The sequence below is a fragment of the Aythya ferina genome (genome assembly GCF_964211825.1).
Source record: "Aythya ferina genome assembly, chromosome: 9".
NCBI lineage: Eukaryota > Metazoa > Chordata > Aves > Anseriformes > Anatidae > Aythya > Aythya ferina.
In genome coordinates this window covers 11,853,488-11,869,549 of record NC_140305.1, presented here as the reverse complement: position 1 = coordinate 11,869,549, position 16,062 = coordinate 11,853,488, and the positions used below count along the sequence as shown (strand labels likewise).

At 40.3% G+C, this 16,062-nt stretch overlaps 1 protein-coding gene across 1 annotated transcript in view; it reads left to right on the top strand.

Annotated features, from left to right (window-relative positions):
- PCCB (propionyl-CoA carboxylase subunit beta) overlaps positions 1-16,062 on the top strand; it is a 28,029-nt gene that overhangs the window by 11,140 nt on the left and 827 nt on the right. The window contains exons 6-14 of the mRNA XM_084529473.1: positions 843-953; positions 2,196-2,304; positions 3,249-3,369; positions 7,105-7,186; positions 9,242-9,365; positions 10,329-10,436; positions 13,890-13,990; positions 15,159-15,257; positions 15,463-15,556. Coding sequence (XP_084385599.1) covers positions 843-953; positions 2,196-2,304; positions 3,249-3,369; positions 7,105-7,186; positions 9,242-9,365; positions 10,329-10,436; positions 13,890-13,990; positions 15,159-15,257; positions 15,463-15,556 — 949 coding nt within the window. The remainder of the gene's footprint in view (positions 1-842; positions 954-2,195; positions 2,305-3,248; positions 3,370-7,104; positions 7,187-9,241; positions 9,366-10,328; positions 10,437-13,889; positions 13,991-15,158; positions 15,258-15,462; positions 15,557-16,062) is intronic.

Below are 16,062 nucleotides of genomic sequence, written 5' to 3'. Positions count from 1 at the left end.
CTCCAAATGTAGCCATGAGAAGCCAGCCAGTCTTGTTTTTGATTGAAAGAGGCCTTACATGAGATTAAAAGAGCCCTTACATGGACTTCCCTTTCTACCAAGTTTTAGTATTTCTTCAAAAAAACATGAGGTGCAGAAACTATAGGTTTAACTGATGCTTAAAGTGTATCACTAAGTTCTGGGAAGTGCTCCAGATCTGTCATACTCACTTTAGACAGTTTCAGTATTCCAGGTGTTATTGCCAACCGCTTCTAATACTGGATTTCTTATCCCTCTGGACCTTTATTCCTCCAATATAAGGCTGGAAATGATGCACAGAAAGATCAAATTTATTGCAACTTGGAAAACATGACAAGTGAGTTCATGCTTAGGACATTTCCTTGCAGTATTGCATAATGGATTTGTTCTCAGTATGGGTGCAATGGCCCCTTCTGTCCAATTAAGGGACCAGGTTGCAGTTCACTTTTGGGAGGTAAGTACACTTAATTTGCTTCTGTTATCGTTTTGAGCAAGTATGGAGGATTTAGTGCAAGAATGTGGGAGATTAAGATAGTGACTAAAACAGTAGAGTTTGTATGGTGTGGTGACCTTCTCCTGCCTGTTGATAGTTTGTACTTTTGTGCTCAGGAACAGAAAGAAGCAAAACAGTAGAAACAATTATCTTGCTTTTATTTGCATCAAGGCATTCTGTCTAGCTATTTATCTCCCAATAAATAAGCCCAGTTGTCTTCTCCTGTTTGTGATTGTGAATTCTTGCAGAATGTCTGAACAGATTTAAAGATACAGACACTTTTTTTGGGTGGGCGTGTAAAAACTAGATGTCTGTTTTTTGTCTATTGCAGAGAAATGTTCTGTGCTCTGGGGTAGTTCCTCAGATTTCCCTCATTATGGGCCCTTGTGCTGGCGGAGCCGTGTATTCACCTGCTTTAACTGATTTCACATTCATGGTGAAGGTAAGGGTGCAGTGTGTCCTGATGTGCTGCTCGTTGCATTGATCAGTCACAGTCAGACTGATGGTGGATCAGGGATTTGGTTGGTGAGGATCTCCTGCTTTGGAACAGTAAAGGCTTGGAATTTGCTGCAGGAATATCATTAATGTCATTGTCAGCAGGACCGCAATAGTCTGTTCCATTATTTTGCACATAGGATAGAGGAAGAGATGATTAATTTTTTTGTTAAAAAGCACTTTGTTCAAGATACTCATTTAAAAACAACAACAAAACTGCATAGTTTCTGTATTAAGTGTCAGTTTTAAAGAAAGTCAGTCTAAAGCATTTGATATAAGAGTACTTAATACATTACCAAATCATCTGGAATGCCAAGGTTGCCAATTCCATACGATCAGGTAGCATGGCAAGTGTACAACCTGGTTTTGAACACCCACCATTACCTCATTTTATAAACTGTTAGATATGTTGTGCTCCTGGCAGGTATTGATTGCAGGTAGGTTGTGACAGTTCCTGCTCAAAACACAGACAGGGAAATATTGAAAAAGGCTGTCTCAATTGATTTTTAGAGAAAGAGTAATGCCTATAAAGAGCTTCAGAAGAATTTTTGTTAATGAGTTTTGTAACATCCAAATTCAGTGTTTATAGGTGGGGTGAGACAAACATTTCATCCCCTTGTATTTTTTAGGCATTTCATACTAGTACTTTGACTGGTAGAACCATAATTATTCTTTCCTATTCAATTTAAAGTTCCATGGATACTCAGCAAAAAGTTCTTCCATCTGTCTTTCTTCAGGTGTATTTCAGTGCTAACAAGTCTTTCCTGGTTTGTCATAGGAAATAGCAGCACATGCTGTAGTCTTTACATAACAATTCGTTTTTGTCTTAAATTATTTTTCTGCATAAACAGATAATGTATGCAGAGAGAATAGTACAGAAATTGAAAATAAAAGGTGTATGGAAATGGCAAAGTATGTCTCCATATTGAGGCTAGGTTAAATTAAATTGGATGCAGTTTTATTCTTCATGGAAAGTCAAGAATAACTTTCCCAAGTAACCTGTAGATAACTGACTTTTCTGTGGATTTGTAGTATAATACAATAGGGATTTTTTTTAGGAATTTCTTCCTTATGTTATACTGTTTTCTTATTTTGGAGAAAGTCTCTAGAGACCGTCACTTTTCCTTAGGTGCTTTTTCAGCTTGGGTCTAGTATTCACTGACTGTTTTTGCTTTATTCCCTCCCCTAGGATACGTCCTATCTTTTCATCACTGGCCCAGATGTAGTTAAGTCTGTTACCAATGAAGATGTCACACAAGAGCAGCTTGGGGGTGCGAAGACGCACACAGCTGTGTCTGGTGAGGCCTGGATAGTTTACTTCATGTACTAATTGTTCTTCAGAGTATATGACGGAGTTGTTCTGGCTCCACAGCTGATTACCTAATACAGATCTTTGCAGTCATGGGCATTGCTTCACTTGAGTCTAAGCGTTAAAGCTCTACTTAGACTCGTGATCTTACTGCATGTAGGGCTCTCTTAGCAGTCCCTTTTAGTAATGGAAGACAAAATAGGAAAAGTAGGAGTGCGGGAGAGTTCTGGTATTTTGAGGAGAAAGTAGCAAATCCAGAAGATTCCAGAAGTGAAAAGGTTGTAGGAGGGCAGAGCTCCCAAGGCAGGTTTGGGGTGGTGAGTTTTCTGCTTGTTTCCAGAAATTTGCATAGGTTGAAAAGATTGTTAACGATGCCTTGTTTGCCTAGTAGCATGGCTGGTTGAACTTCCCAACTGAAAACCAGGTGCCATTGTGAGATGGAGCTCTATTTAAAAAAAAAAAAAATTCTTCTGGGGAGACTTGGTGACTCGTGAATCTTCTTGAGGCTCATTTGGGATCTCAAATTCTGTGTGAACTGTGCTGCTGATGAAACAAAACCAGGCACACACACGTGCGTGTGCACACCCGCCCCCTTTGGATCCAGCCTTTACAGAAGAGCATGCAGCTCAAAGCTCGAGTCCACAACCTGGATTGAATTCCAGGAGGTTGGGATCCTGCTAGGCCTGTGACAGCTGATAAACCAGTTCACGTTATTTTAAATATAAAATCAACAATCCAGGCCTGCTATGGAAAAAGGCTAATATAGCCATGCATTTTGTAGGCATTTTTAGCTGGTCAGATTTGGTTGTTTGAAATTCCCAATTGTTAATAGATGATGTTTAAAAGATCTTGCTGTTAGTTCTTTGTATCTTTATGGATACATACTCGAAAATGAAACATTGCAAAATAATTACAATAATTGCTTCTTTCCAGGCGTCGCACACAGGGCCTTTGAGAATGATATAGATGCTTTACTTAATCTCCGAGAGTTCTTTAATTATTTACCTCTTAGCAACCGTGACCCTGCTCCAGTCTGTGAATGCCATGACCCCAGGTAAGAGGAAACTGGCTGAGATCTGTGGTCTTTGACCACTGAATTTCATGGCTTCTCTGGCACAAGGAGTGTAAAGAAATGAGTGTCTTGTGCCCAGGCACTTGGCTGATACTCCTGTGCTGTAGTGTGGGAATATGGGAGGTGTTTCACTGTGCATGTGTATATACGTACATGCTCATTGTTAGATTCAATGTTTTATTTTCTGAAGGCAGTGTTAGGCAGGCTGTATACAGGACTTGGGGAAAAGTAATCTGTATCCAGATTCACAGTCCTTCAAACGAACACAATGAGGCAGAAGGTTGCACAGTGCACCAAAGTGGGGATCTTGCCCTGCTTTGTCAGTAATGTGTCTGTTGGGTAAGTTTGGTTCGTTAAGGTTAGAGGTGTGCTAGCAACAGAGGTAAAGGAGGCTAAACATTTTTTGTGTTAGGTTGCTGTCTATCAGGCCCATTATGTAGTTGACAGTGAAGAAAGGGCTTTGGGATATTAATCAGATTTTTTCTGAGACAGAGAGAGCCAGCATGGGACTGCTTCAGTAGGAAACCTTGCTCGTGGAAGTAAAGACAGAATGTCAGTGGAATAAACGCCTTTTAACCTGAGCCAGCTGCACCCCTTGTTCAGCCCTTTCTGGAGGTAAACCCTGAAAGGTTGCCACACTTCCCTGTGTGGGAGCTGCTCCTACACTTGTTCTTCCTTTTGGTTTTAGGTGTGTGTGGTGTTTGTCTTTGCGTAGATTTGAACATGGGAGTTGGGACAGTTATCCTCTCTTTGTGCTCACTGTTCTTTGCAATATCTTTGAAACAATTTGGGGAGATTTTTCAGACCAATTTCACAGATCACTGTTTTGGAGTCTGAAATACATTGTTCACTGTTCAGAGAAATCAATTTGCCAGTTGCTGTTTTGAGAATGGTCAGACAAAATCAGTTAGTTACATGTCCTTAAATTTTCTATGATGTTGATCTTTAAGAGTTTATTAAACCGGAAGACTGCTCTATCTTGATAATGAGAAACAAGAGCAAATTTCTTGTATTGTTTGGTAAATTTGGGGGATTATCTCTGAGGTAAGCACTTGTTTTCTAAGCATTCAACATGTTGTAAGAGATACTTAGCTTCTGTAGACTTGAATGTGATGTTTGAATTTCATTATGGAAGCAACAGTCCATTTTTTAATCATTGTATCTTATGATGGGCAGTTTATTTGCTTGTGAGAAGCTTCAGTTACCCTGTAGCTACTAATTGAGAGATTAGTTCTTTATTAAACGAGACATTTTTTTATGTAGCACCGGATATATTATTAGAGGATCACAGTATAATAAATACTCAGTAATTTGTATTAAGAAGTTCAACTTAGTTGTCTTTATACATGTGAAGACAGATCTGCTTGGTAAATTTACCTGTTTGTATAGCAGCATCTCCAGTATTTCTCCAGTTTTGTTTTCTTAGTACTTATATTGGTAATATTTCACCTGAGCATGCTGACATCTGAGTGGACTCCTTTTGCTTTGAATTGTGGTTGATCCTTCAGTCAAAACCCATCCCACTAGAGTAATTTAATTCTCCTTGCTCCATTTTTATGCCAGAAGAATTGCCACTAATAATGTAAATGAAATGTGAAATACTCTCATCTTCACTGTTAACTCCAGAAGCACTCTCCCTCTCTTTTTTCTTTCCCTCTCCAGTTAGGTTCTTTGTAGTGTTGAAAAATGTCAGGTTTGTTTGCTGAAACTCATGCTGGTTAGTTTTTTTGTTTCTAATGTCAGTGGCTTGAATACTGTAAAAAGTTAGAGGGCTCCTATGGTGCTTATGGCCGCCAGCTTTGAAGAAAGTCTAGTTCTACATTGTGTGGTGTGATTTAACTAATGGTGTTTTTGACTGTAAGCAAGTTCTGTTTCCTTGAAAGCCTGAAGTATGCATACACCTTCTGGAGGAGGTACTTACTGACTGCTGGTAACCTAGTGCAATTTCATACTTCTGTGTAATAGAAAAGTTATTGATCTGGGTGACAGTTTTCTCAAGCTCTCAGTCTTCAGATGACTGCTTTGATGATACAGAGCAAATCTTTTCTGATAAACGAGATCTTAAACACAGTTCTCAGCCTTTTGTGTCCAGTGACCCTACTAGAAAGCTCCAGATGTCCCTTATCTGTGACAACTTTTTTCTCCTGGGTAATGTGTTCATTTTACCAATGGTTGTTGATTTTACTGCCATTATAATTTCCCTCTCTATCTCTGTGAATTTATGGGAGCAATAATTTCTCTTTTCCATTTTCCTTATCCCTTGGGATACCTGAGACTATGATCCATAGGTAATGGACAGAATTTAAAACACATTTGTACCTACTTCATGGGAAAACAAAAGCTTTAGACAGGTTGTAGCTTGGGGTTCTGTATCCTAAATTGGTTGCTTTCAGCTGATTAAGGTTTCATTGTAACATTTTATAAATTTATTTGCATGGAATACTCTTAATTGTGGAAATGAACTGGAAACATCGCTGTAAGATTCACTGGGTTACTCTCTCTATGCATGGAGCTGTGCCTGCCTAGTCCCTGCATGTGAGCACAGAGACAGCTGAGGGACTGATGTTACTACTTTTTGCCTGATTCTGACAAACTGCAGATCATTTACTTCAGTTTTAAATTGGATGTGTAGAGCCTTGGGTTGTATCGTTTTAAATGTATGAATCATGGCATCGTTAAAATAGTAATCCAAGAAAAACTTTGCAGAAACACAATTTATAACAGATAGAGAAGAGTGGTTTTGTAAGGAATAGTACAAATATATTCCTGGAAGCCTTTTCAGCGGTGACTCATAAAAATTGATACCCCTTGGGACTGCGAATTAGCCCAGAGGCCCAGTGAATGCAAACACTTTTGAAGTCCTTAACAAAACTAATAAAATTGAAGACGGAGGTAGCTGATAGTGTGAGCTGCTAACAGGGTGGCACAGTTTTGGTAAATGTGAAGCTCCACATGAAGTGCACTATTGTTGAGATAACTCAAATAATGGTAAGGATCCTGCAGCCCCAGCCTTTACACCAAAGAGGCTGTGAATGGACGTGCTTTCTCCTCCCACCATTCTCTGCTTGGTTGGTGCAGGGGAGGCAAGTGTGGAAAAGTTTCCTGTGGTTAAGTTTAGTCAAATGACAGTTTTAGTCAAATGACAGCATGGGCAGGGAAAGCCCATGCTGCACAGAGTTGTAAATATGCAGCTACTAAATTTGTTATGTGCAGTAGGTCCAGGTACATGACAAGGAAACCTTGTCAGGAGAAACCATCCCAGCCCTGCAGCTGTAACCCCAGGGAAATCAGGCTGTGCTGCCTCTGGGGAACACTTGAGCATCTGCCCAATGGTTTCCCCAAGTGCTGCTGGACCTGCCTCCCGTGCCCCTGCAGTCTGCCTCCTGGCACTCAGCACAGGCAATAAACAGTGGCTCCTCTGGTCAGAGACGAGAAAGGGGATGTCCAGGGGGTGAGCTCATGGGCAGAGGTACCAGCAAAAGAGATGTCCCTTTCAGGACGAGGTCGGTTAGGCTTTCTCCTCCCCAAGGAGCTCAGAGCAGCAAATCATCCCCTCAGTGGCTGGTGGCACTAGGGGCTGCAGCGAGCGTTGTCTCCTTCCCCACATTCGAGGAGCAGCTCCCATGAAGTTTCAGAGTGGGAATTGCTTGCCTGTGTTCTTTTCTTGGTGTTCACCTGATCTGGAAATACTGTTGCTTTTACCCTTATTTTCTGCAGTGACCGTTTGGTTCCTGAGCTGGACACAATTGTCCCAATGGAATCTACTAAAGCCTACGACATGCTGGATATCATACACGCTGTAAGTCTGCCAGTCTGCTGAGAAAAGTATAAATATCTTACATTCTGTGTATATATAGATGTAAGTAATGGAAAGAAGCTAATAACCTGCCACTTAAGATTTTTAGTCTGTACAGGTTACATATTTTTCCCCTGTGTAGTGGTCATGCATGAAGGGACAACAAAAGCTACAGAAACAAGATTTTAGCACATGAAAGGAATCTCAGTGTTTCTTTTCAGGATATATCTCTGCATGCTGCATGCATAACTGTACAGATAAAAGATGCTATAACTCAGTTTTCCATGTAAAGTTGAACCTCCCTTTGTTAACTGCTGTCTTGAATTTTATCACTTTTTTCATAAAAGGTAATAAACTTCATAGAGGACTTTCAAAGGGCTACACGTCACCAATTATTCTGAGTCACTTACATACACAAAATGCAAGAATGTCTTTTTAATTCTAAGTCAAGCACTCAAAAGCTTGCAAACTCTAGCATCAATATTTCACTGAGTGAGGCACGTCTCCTGGGAGGGTGGTTGGGAAAGAAACTTTTTTTTTTTTCTTTTTTAACTAAAAACTGGTATTGTAATATATAAATAATGGAGATTTTATGAAAGAAACATAAGCAATGTTGGTAATTCGTTTGCCTAAGTGAGCAATTCATTTTTTACAGTTATAACAACTTACTACATTGTAAACAAATGTGCAGAGAACAGGTTTGTAAGGTGCAGAGCACCTGGGGAGTCTGCATTTTGAATATTACAATTTCCATCTGGTACTTCTACCAGATGCTGGATGGCAGGTGATCGAGGGTTCTGAGGTGATGGAGTAACGCAGTTTCACAGGCACTGTGTGTATGCTTGTATACGGTGGCTGGGGAGAGTTCACGTTTGTAGCGTTTTTCCAGATTTTTCCCTTTTGCTATTTTAGTTGACTGTCTCCCTCCAACCCCTTACTCAGTGAACATTTCTCAATTTGCAACTGGCTGCCCTTAGATTAATTTTAGGGGAAAAAGGAAAGCTCGGGATACGCTTTTAATCTGTAGTTTCTTCCATTCTGAATTTCAGTACTATGTTCCAAGTGAAAAGCTGAGATTTAAAAACATTCTTAAGTGAATTAGGGATAAAAACAAACACCTACAGACTCTCAGAAGTATTAGGAAAGGAAATAAAGTATTAATAATACATTAAATAATAGATTTTTTGCACCTTTTCATTTGCCTCATTCTCTGGAAGGACTGTCAAACTGCAGTGCGTATATGTGAAGTTGTCATAAATAGTTGAAAACAAGGAGTTATAGTAGAAAACACTTGGCAGCCATGTATAGGTGTCGCCAGTGCTCCATGTATAATTATGATCTTTTTTTGAACATGTGAATTTTGATGCTGCTTTACACACCAGTGGATGTCACTTTGCAGAGCACACACTGGAACTTCAACCTCAGAGAGAAGTGCAGCGACCAAGGATTTGTGTTTCCAGTTAGGTGTGTTTGATGTAGCTTGTTTATTCCCTCTGCTGCAGATAAGTGTTTCTCCGTTCCCCTCTATCATACGCAACATCAATGACCTCAGAGATGTGCACAGCTCTTTGGCTGCAGCAGAGCATCTTACGTTGGTCTCTATTATTAATAAAGCGCTCTGAACTTGCAAAGAAATAGCGTAGGTATTAAAAATATATAGTGGAAAGTTCCTGAGTTCAAGAAGTACTATTTGCTTTTTATCCCTGGAAACTGTTATTCTAAAAGTGCAGTTCGCCAGTAGTTGCCTTGTGACAAACAAGTTCTTAGCATCTGGCTTGAGATCTTTATTTGTTATAAGCTAGGAAAACAGGCTTACTACAGAGGAAGTGTCTTAAAGATGATTTTATCTGATGGAATGCTTCAGTGGCAATTTTGATAATAAATGCAGAACTAGACGTTTCCTTCAAAGATGATGACAAAAATATTTTTTCTCCATTTTTTTTCTTTTTCTGCAAATTCTGAAATGTTAAGATTTCTGATACTAACAGCTGATTTTGTGTTTGCCTATGTAGAGAAATAAACATGTCATCCTGAGGGCACTGCCTAACTCTCTTGCAGATTGTCGATGAAAGGGAATTCTTCGAGATCATGCCTTCCTATGCCAGAAACATTGTTGTTGGATTTGCAAGGATGAATGGAAGAACTGTTGGGATCGTGGGCAACCAACCCAAAGTAGCATCAGGTTAGAAACAGCTGTAGGAGTCTGATGTGAAACTTTTTAATGAACTGTGTTTTGTCTTTTTTTGCACGCTTGCTGCCTGGCTATGAAATTAACTGGTTAGGGTTTGTATTGTCTGCCACTCAATCATACTGCGTTTTTCTACCACTTCCTTTGTCTTGAATCTCGTCATGCATTTTTGTAACTTGCTTGCTGAGAGTTGTAAAACTGCCTGAGAAAAACCCACACAATTCTTTACTGAATCAACAAAACATGTAACAAAAGGATTGCTGTATCTAGCACAAGGGAAGTGGTAGCAGCACATAAACAGGGTGGGCAGAAGACCACCACTGACTTGGCAGCAGCCTGTAATTAATTGGATTAAGCATAACATGGAAACTGCACACTTAAATTCCACAGCATTTAGATACCTAAAGCTCTTCTGTAGTGTAGCTCTTCTGAAAATGCAAATTTCTGAAATGAAAGTTTCAGACGTACAAGTGTGGGGCTCAATCTGAAGTAATTTAGATATAAAGTTACAAACACCTGTAGCTAAGATCACCCTTCCCTTTTTAACTGGGGAGAGATTTTTTTTGCAAAAATTTTTTTGCATAGTTCCAGTGAATGACCTGGAAAAAAAATCAATGCAGATAAAATTATAACAGAAGATTTTGTTGTAAATTGCAAGAATATGATTTAACCTGAGACTTCTTGGGATAGGAGCTCTCTATGCACAATGGTTGTTGCCAGAGGATATTGAAATTGTAGGTTATTTCAGAAAAATGAAATGACTGCTTGTAGAAATGTAATTCGTACTTTAATCTTAGTGCTGAAACAGCAAAATTCATTATAATCTCTACATTAGCTACAGATAAGATTTTTTTCTTCTCAAGACAGTACAGCTAAAATACAGTGTGAATTTGATGTTGCCTTGAATTACTGCCATTAGCAGATCATTAACACCTTACCCTGTTTTCTTAACTTTAGGCTGTTTAGACATAAATTCTTCCGTGAAAGGAGCCCGCTTTGTTCGTTTCTGTGATGCTTTCAACATACCTTTGATTACTTTTGTGGATGTTCCTGGATTTTTGCCAGGTATGCCTTGTCATTTTATTTCAGTTAGTTTTGGGGCAGGGGAGGTAGGAGAAGGTGGCAGTGTAAAAACCTGTTTTAATAACTCCGTAAGAAGATTGTTTATTATACTGGACCTTAAATAAGATGGATTTTAAAATGCTACTGTTTGGGGAAAGAAAGAAAGAAAGAAAGAAAGAAAGAAAGAAAGAAAGAAAGAAAGAAAGAAAAAACTCTATATTGTAAGTACACCAGTCATCACAATAGGATGTGATATGCAGGTTATATTCCAGAACAAATGATTGCTTAAATAAGCCAATAATATTTCTGCAAGTGTGTTTTAAGATGACAGAGCTCTGCAGGGCTTCACTGAAGAGAGGGCAGTTTGTACAGCAAGTTAGTTCTGAACTGGTTAGCAGACTGCTTACAGACACTGGGACGACCACTTGGCCAGGGCTGAGGGTGAGGTGAAGGCCTGTTGGTCTAGGAGGGTTAAGCTGCCCTCCTGGCTGGGATTCCAGTACAACTGCAAAGCTGCTGCTGGTGGCCTATCTAGGGCAAAAACCCTGTGCTCTCTGGAGATGATGTCCGTGCCATAAATGACATGGAAATAACACTAATGTTCTTTGCTGTGATGAGACTCCATGTCCATTTAAAGACTCACCTGTTTTATTTATGTGCCTATAGGCTAGGCAGTGCTACCAGAGTGCTCTGCAAAGGCAGGGGCTTCCCCAGATGCAGTGGCGAGCAGTCCAGTACCCAGCTTCCAGCCCTGCGGGTGGGATTCTGTGGGAGAGCAGCTCCGCTGATCCTCCTGTGGGCAGGGAGTCTGCAGGTCAAAGCTGTGCTAGGAGTGTCAGTTGAGGGCACCTTGAAAATGCATTTTGTGTTCAAAATCTGCTTGTCGTTGGAGGTACTGGACTAACGCAGTCAATGCCACTAGTCAACATTCAATTTTGTATCTTAATGCAATACATTTTGCATGTTTTAGCAATGAGGCAATACAGAAGATAACTTCCTCTTTGTTCTTGCTTCCTTTCCCTTCTCTCCTGTAGACACACTCTCCTATTCTTATTTGGATCAAGAAACAACTTGGTTCTCCTTAGCACTTCAGTAGCCACTGTGTGGCCACATACAACCCAAGAACAAAGTTATTTCCATGTAGCCAGTTAGAAATAGTATTTTTTTATGGCATAATTGAATGTTGTCTTAAAGTAGACAAATGGAAGATAAATACAGAATAGAGAAAGCCAAAGAAAATATGATCTGAGGCTTTTTAGTGACTCTACACTGTTGTATTTTGCAGAGTTTGGAAAGATTTGTACATTACCATTAGGAATTTCAGTTCAAGAAACATACTCTGAATGAATTTAAGTCTGAATTAGAAACTAAGATTGGGACTAGATTGAAGGGTTTGTACTTGCCAGCTTCTGGGTGTAGGTTGAGCATCTTAGATGTTTTCTGACAGCTTCCAGGGATAAGACCTGGCTGTTCAGATGTCTGCCACTGTAAAGCCTTTGTACTTTTGACAAGTCCAACGCTCTGGAGGGAAATACAAGAACCCAAAGTGAAATTGCAGTTAAGAACGGACATTTTTAAGTGTAGGCATACACTATTGGACACTCAAATTACACTTGAGTGGAAACATTGAAGTCAAGCCACCAAATAAGACTACCAAGTAAGTTTAAAAAAAAATATCTCACAAAACATATTTAACTTAAAATCCTCTATTTTTTAAACCTTTCACTAAAAAGACCCCAAATTGCTCTAAGAGGTTAACCTCAGGTGCTGAAAGAGGAAAAAAAAAGTCAGCAGGTGAATGAACTGCTAGGAAATAACTGGGGAGTTACATACACAGAGGTATGAAATTCAGAAATCCTAGAAATGAACTACGTGAGCTTGCTGTTTCCAAGTGCCAGTCCTCACCCATGGTTCATCCCATCCGTGTTCCTTACTGCTGGCACCATCATGACAGACGGTAACCAGAGGCACTGCCTCCACGTGCGTGGTCTGTGGGTACACAAGGCAGAGCAATACCAAGTGTCCTCTGGCAGTTACTTAGTCTTTTGGTGATGAATTAATTAGCTGTCTTTCTTGCTATCTATGCAGTGTTTTTCTGTCATTTCTCTGGATTCTGTAAAGGCTTTTCCAAAGTTACTTATCAATTTGTTACACCTCCTGTGGTGGTCGTATTCTCTCAACTGGCTGTTGCAGCTGGGGCTTTTGGTGCTTGGATCAGAACCATCCAGTCTTGTGAACACTGTGCCAGCAAGAGGGAAAATAGTTGCTGCAGAACTTCTTTCTCAGAAAGGTTGGAGTTGCTCTTGCAAGTAGGAGCCTAAGATCTTGACACTGAGACAAGTCTTCTGAAAGGTTGGGTGGCTCCAAAAGCTGGGGTCACGTGCAGCTTGAAGTTCTTTGTTTTTGTTTTGTTTTTACCCCTGGCTTGCTTTAACAGAAAGCAATCAGTTATCCTTAAGGCTCTGACTGATCCCAAGTGTTGACATGGATTTACCTATTTTCATTTTTGCATGTAATTACCTCAGCTTTTGCTCATCACTGTATATTTTTCTTTTGGAATCTTGTGCATTTTTGCTTTTTCATCTTGTCAGACTTTTGGTTTGACCATTTCCTTCTGCAAGTTCAATAGCGTAGGCAAATACAAAAAACCTAAACAAGTCTTCCATCTTCTGTGGGTCTCACAGGTAGGAATTTGAACCTGATAATTGCATTACCATCAATTTTGGCTTTGCTGTTTTTTTGCAAAGAGGTCAAAGATAGTGTATTTTTTTTTTTTTTTTTAAGGTATTGATTTGCTGGAGCTGGGCCTTGATAAAAGTCTACAGCTGCTGAATACTCTGATTTTATCTTCAGAGAAGTCATGACTCAGACTATCAGCTAGGCCTGTTCTTGTCATAGAACTTTGTAGGATTGCCTCTAAAAATGTATGACCTGTATTCCTACTTGCTGCATATGTTCGTTCTCATGAACTACCAGCTGTGAGATTGCTGACAGAGGACTTCGTGCTCTGTCCTCTAAGGTCTATCATCTTGGGCTTGCATGAAGGAAGACTAGCACAGGTCTTTGGTCTGGTAGACAATATGGTCTAGAAAAAAGGCTTTTGGAAGTGTGGGTTTCTGTAGAAGTGAATCTAGGTTGCATGTTTCTCTGCTAATCACATTTGGAGTCTTCAAAATTATGTAACTGAATTTTGTTCCTGGGAAGATACCATCTGGTGAGTGTTACACTGCTGTGACCTTACACGCACAGAGACTTACTTTATGCTTCTTTTGGTGAGGTGTTTTTTAGAACTGCTCAGCATCTTATGGAGAACATCACCTGCGATACTACCTGCTCCTGGATATTAACACCATTTTGGTTGTTGTTTGCTGCTGGTAATAGATGATGACACTTGCCCAAAAGCATATCCTTTTTTTGTGAACCTCCTGGAGTGAAAAATGGTTCTGTCTTTTGTAGGTACGGCTCAGGAGTATGGCGGAATCATCCGTCACGGTGCCAAACTACTGTTTGCCTTTGCAGAAGCAACTGTGCCTAAAATTACTGTCATCACCAGAAAAGTGAGTTGGTATAATTCCATGGTGGTGGTTTATAAAATGAGTTTGTATTTTTATTAACAGCAAGTTTACTTTTGTGAAGCTTTGTACGTCTATCCCCCTGCTTTCTGTAGTTGTTATACCTCCATTTGTCCTATCTTTGTCAGTGTACAAGAGGCCATTTCTTTTATTCTTAGAATATTGCCACCGTACTCTTGCAACTTCAGTCTCCTTTTCCAGAAGCAGTGCTGATTGTGTCTTTCTGCTTTCCTCACAGGCTTAACGCTTGTGTTGTTTCTTTTCCTCGATATGCTTCTCCTATACTCCCCTTAATTTTCTTGCTTTCTCTTTTTCTATGAGGTACATTATGCTCCCAAAGACTTAGCTAAATCTCTCTCCACTTTTTTTCTTGCTGGTTTGTCCCTCCTGTTCTCTTTCTGCTTGTTTGTTTAGTTGTGTTGTTTTTTTTTTATTTTCCTGACGAGCTTTTTTCTGGTAGACTTAGGGTGGCAAAAAGCAAAAAAAAAAAAAAAAACTTTTCAGCTTTCCATCCCTTTGCCTTCCCTGTTCCTTCTGAATATTACTTTTTTTTTCCCAAGCTTGCATCCTTGCTGTAGTTTTTAGGAATGCCTTGAAACAGACTCTGCTGCAGTTTGCTCTGCAGTTCTGCAGTATCCATTTACCATTGCTGTCTGGACCACTTCCAGTACCAGAGTGGAGCATTGCAGATCTGAGTGCTGCGCTCCCTGGCCTGGAGATTCCAGAAGCAGGGCAGTCGGTTTGTTTGAGTGCATGTGCAGGGTGAGGCCTAGTGCTGCAGATACGCAGACTCCTCTTTTATCTGCCATCAAGAATGGCCTTGCATTTCAGCAGCTCCCTTCCCTGCTCTTTTGTGGTTCTAGTTTGTGATGTCTAGTCTGAAGAGATTGTTTTAGTGGAGTTCTTACAATTCTTCATGATTTTGACCAAAGAAGTGGAAATGTCTTGAACACGTGTGTTTGCAAAAGCCAAGAGCCTTGTACGGTTGTGTTGATGGACCAAATCACAGCCTGTAGGCTCTGCACACTCTCCTACAGGTACAAGTCTAGCCCCACTTGCTTGTTTTTGGAATGGTAAAAGGTGCAGGAAGAAAGTAAGCTATTGCTTCTGTGAGGTCCCTTCATGTTAATTAATCCCTTGGTTTTTGTTCCAGGCCTACGGGGGTGCCTATGATGTGATGAGTTCAAAGCATTTAAGAGGAGATGCGAACTATGCCTGGCCTACTGCAGAGGTGGCAGTGATGGGTGCCAAGGTGAATAAACGCAGGCTGACTCTCATGCTGGTGTGCAGCAGCCATCACAGTCTTTACAGTGGCAGCTTTGCCAGATGAAGACTGTCTTCTCTGAAACAACTTACCTGTGTGCACACGGGGGGACAGGGAGGACGCTGGTAAAGCAGACAGGTTCCTGCTGTGTGGGCTGAAGACTTTCACTTACCTGTGAACTTTATCTTTCTAGGGGGCTGTCCAGATCATTTTCAGAGGAAAAGAGACAGATGCAGAGGCAGAATATGTGGAAAAATTTGCAAACCCCTTTCCTGCAGCCATGAGAGGTATCGTTATCTTACACATTGTGTCCCTTGTTTTGAGTTGGACACTGCATGTAGATAAATGTGTAGCTACTGAGTAAACTTTTTGCTAGTAAGTTATTTAGGCAAGTCATACCATAACTTGTGCATGAGAAGGAAAGCCACGTCTAGACCAAAAACACATCCAAAAGGCTTCTTATGGGAAGAAACTGCTGAGATATAGGGACTGCACTGAAAAGCTTACTTCCAATTTTGTAGGCAATAGAAGCACCACGAAACGCAAGACTGTTAGTTAAAAATTACAGGTGCTTTGACAATTTACTTGATGGGTCTAGATGCAGATCAGTAGCCTTAAGAAATGGTCACAGTCCAATTCAGTGATGAAGTCCAGGAATCCTTGGGATGATTTTTCCTGGTTTTCTTTCAAAAGAATTTTTACTTCTAGCTTCAAAGCACTAACTGTGCTCTGGAAGGCAGCTCTGTAGACTCTGTAGTCAGCTCTACATGTTTTCAGTTATGCTGGCTTACTC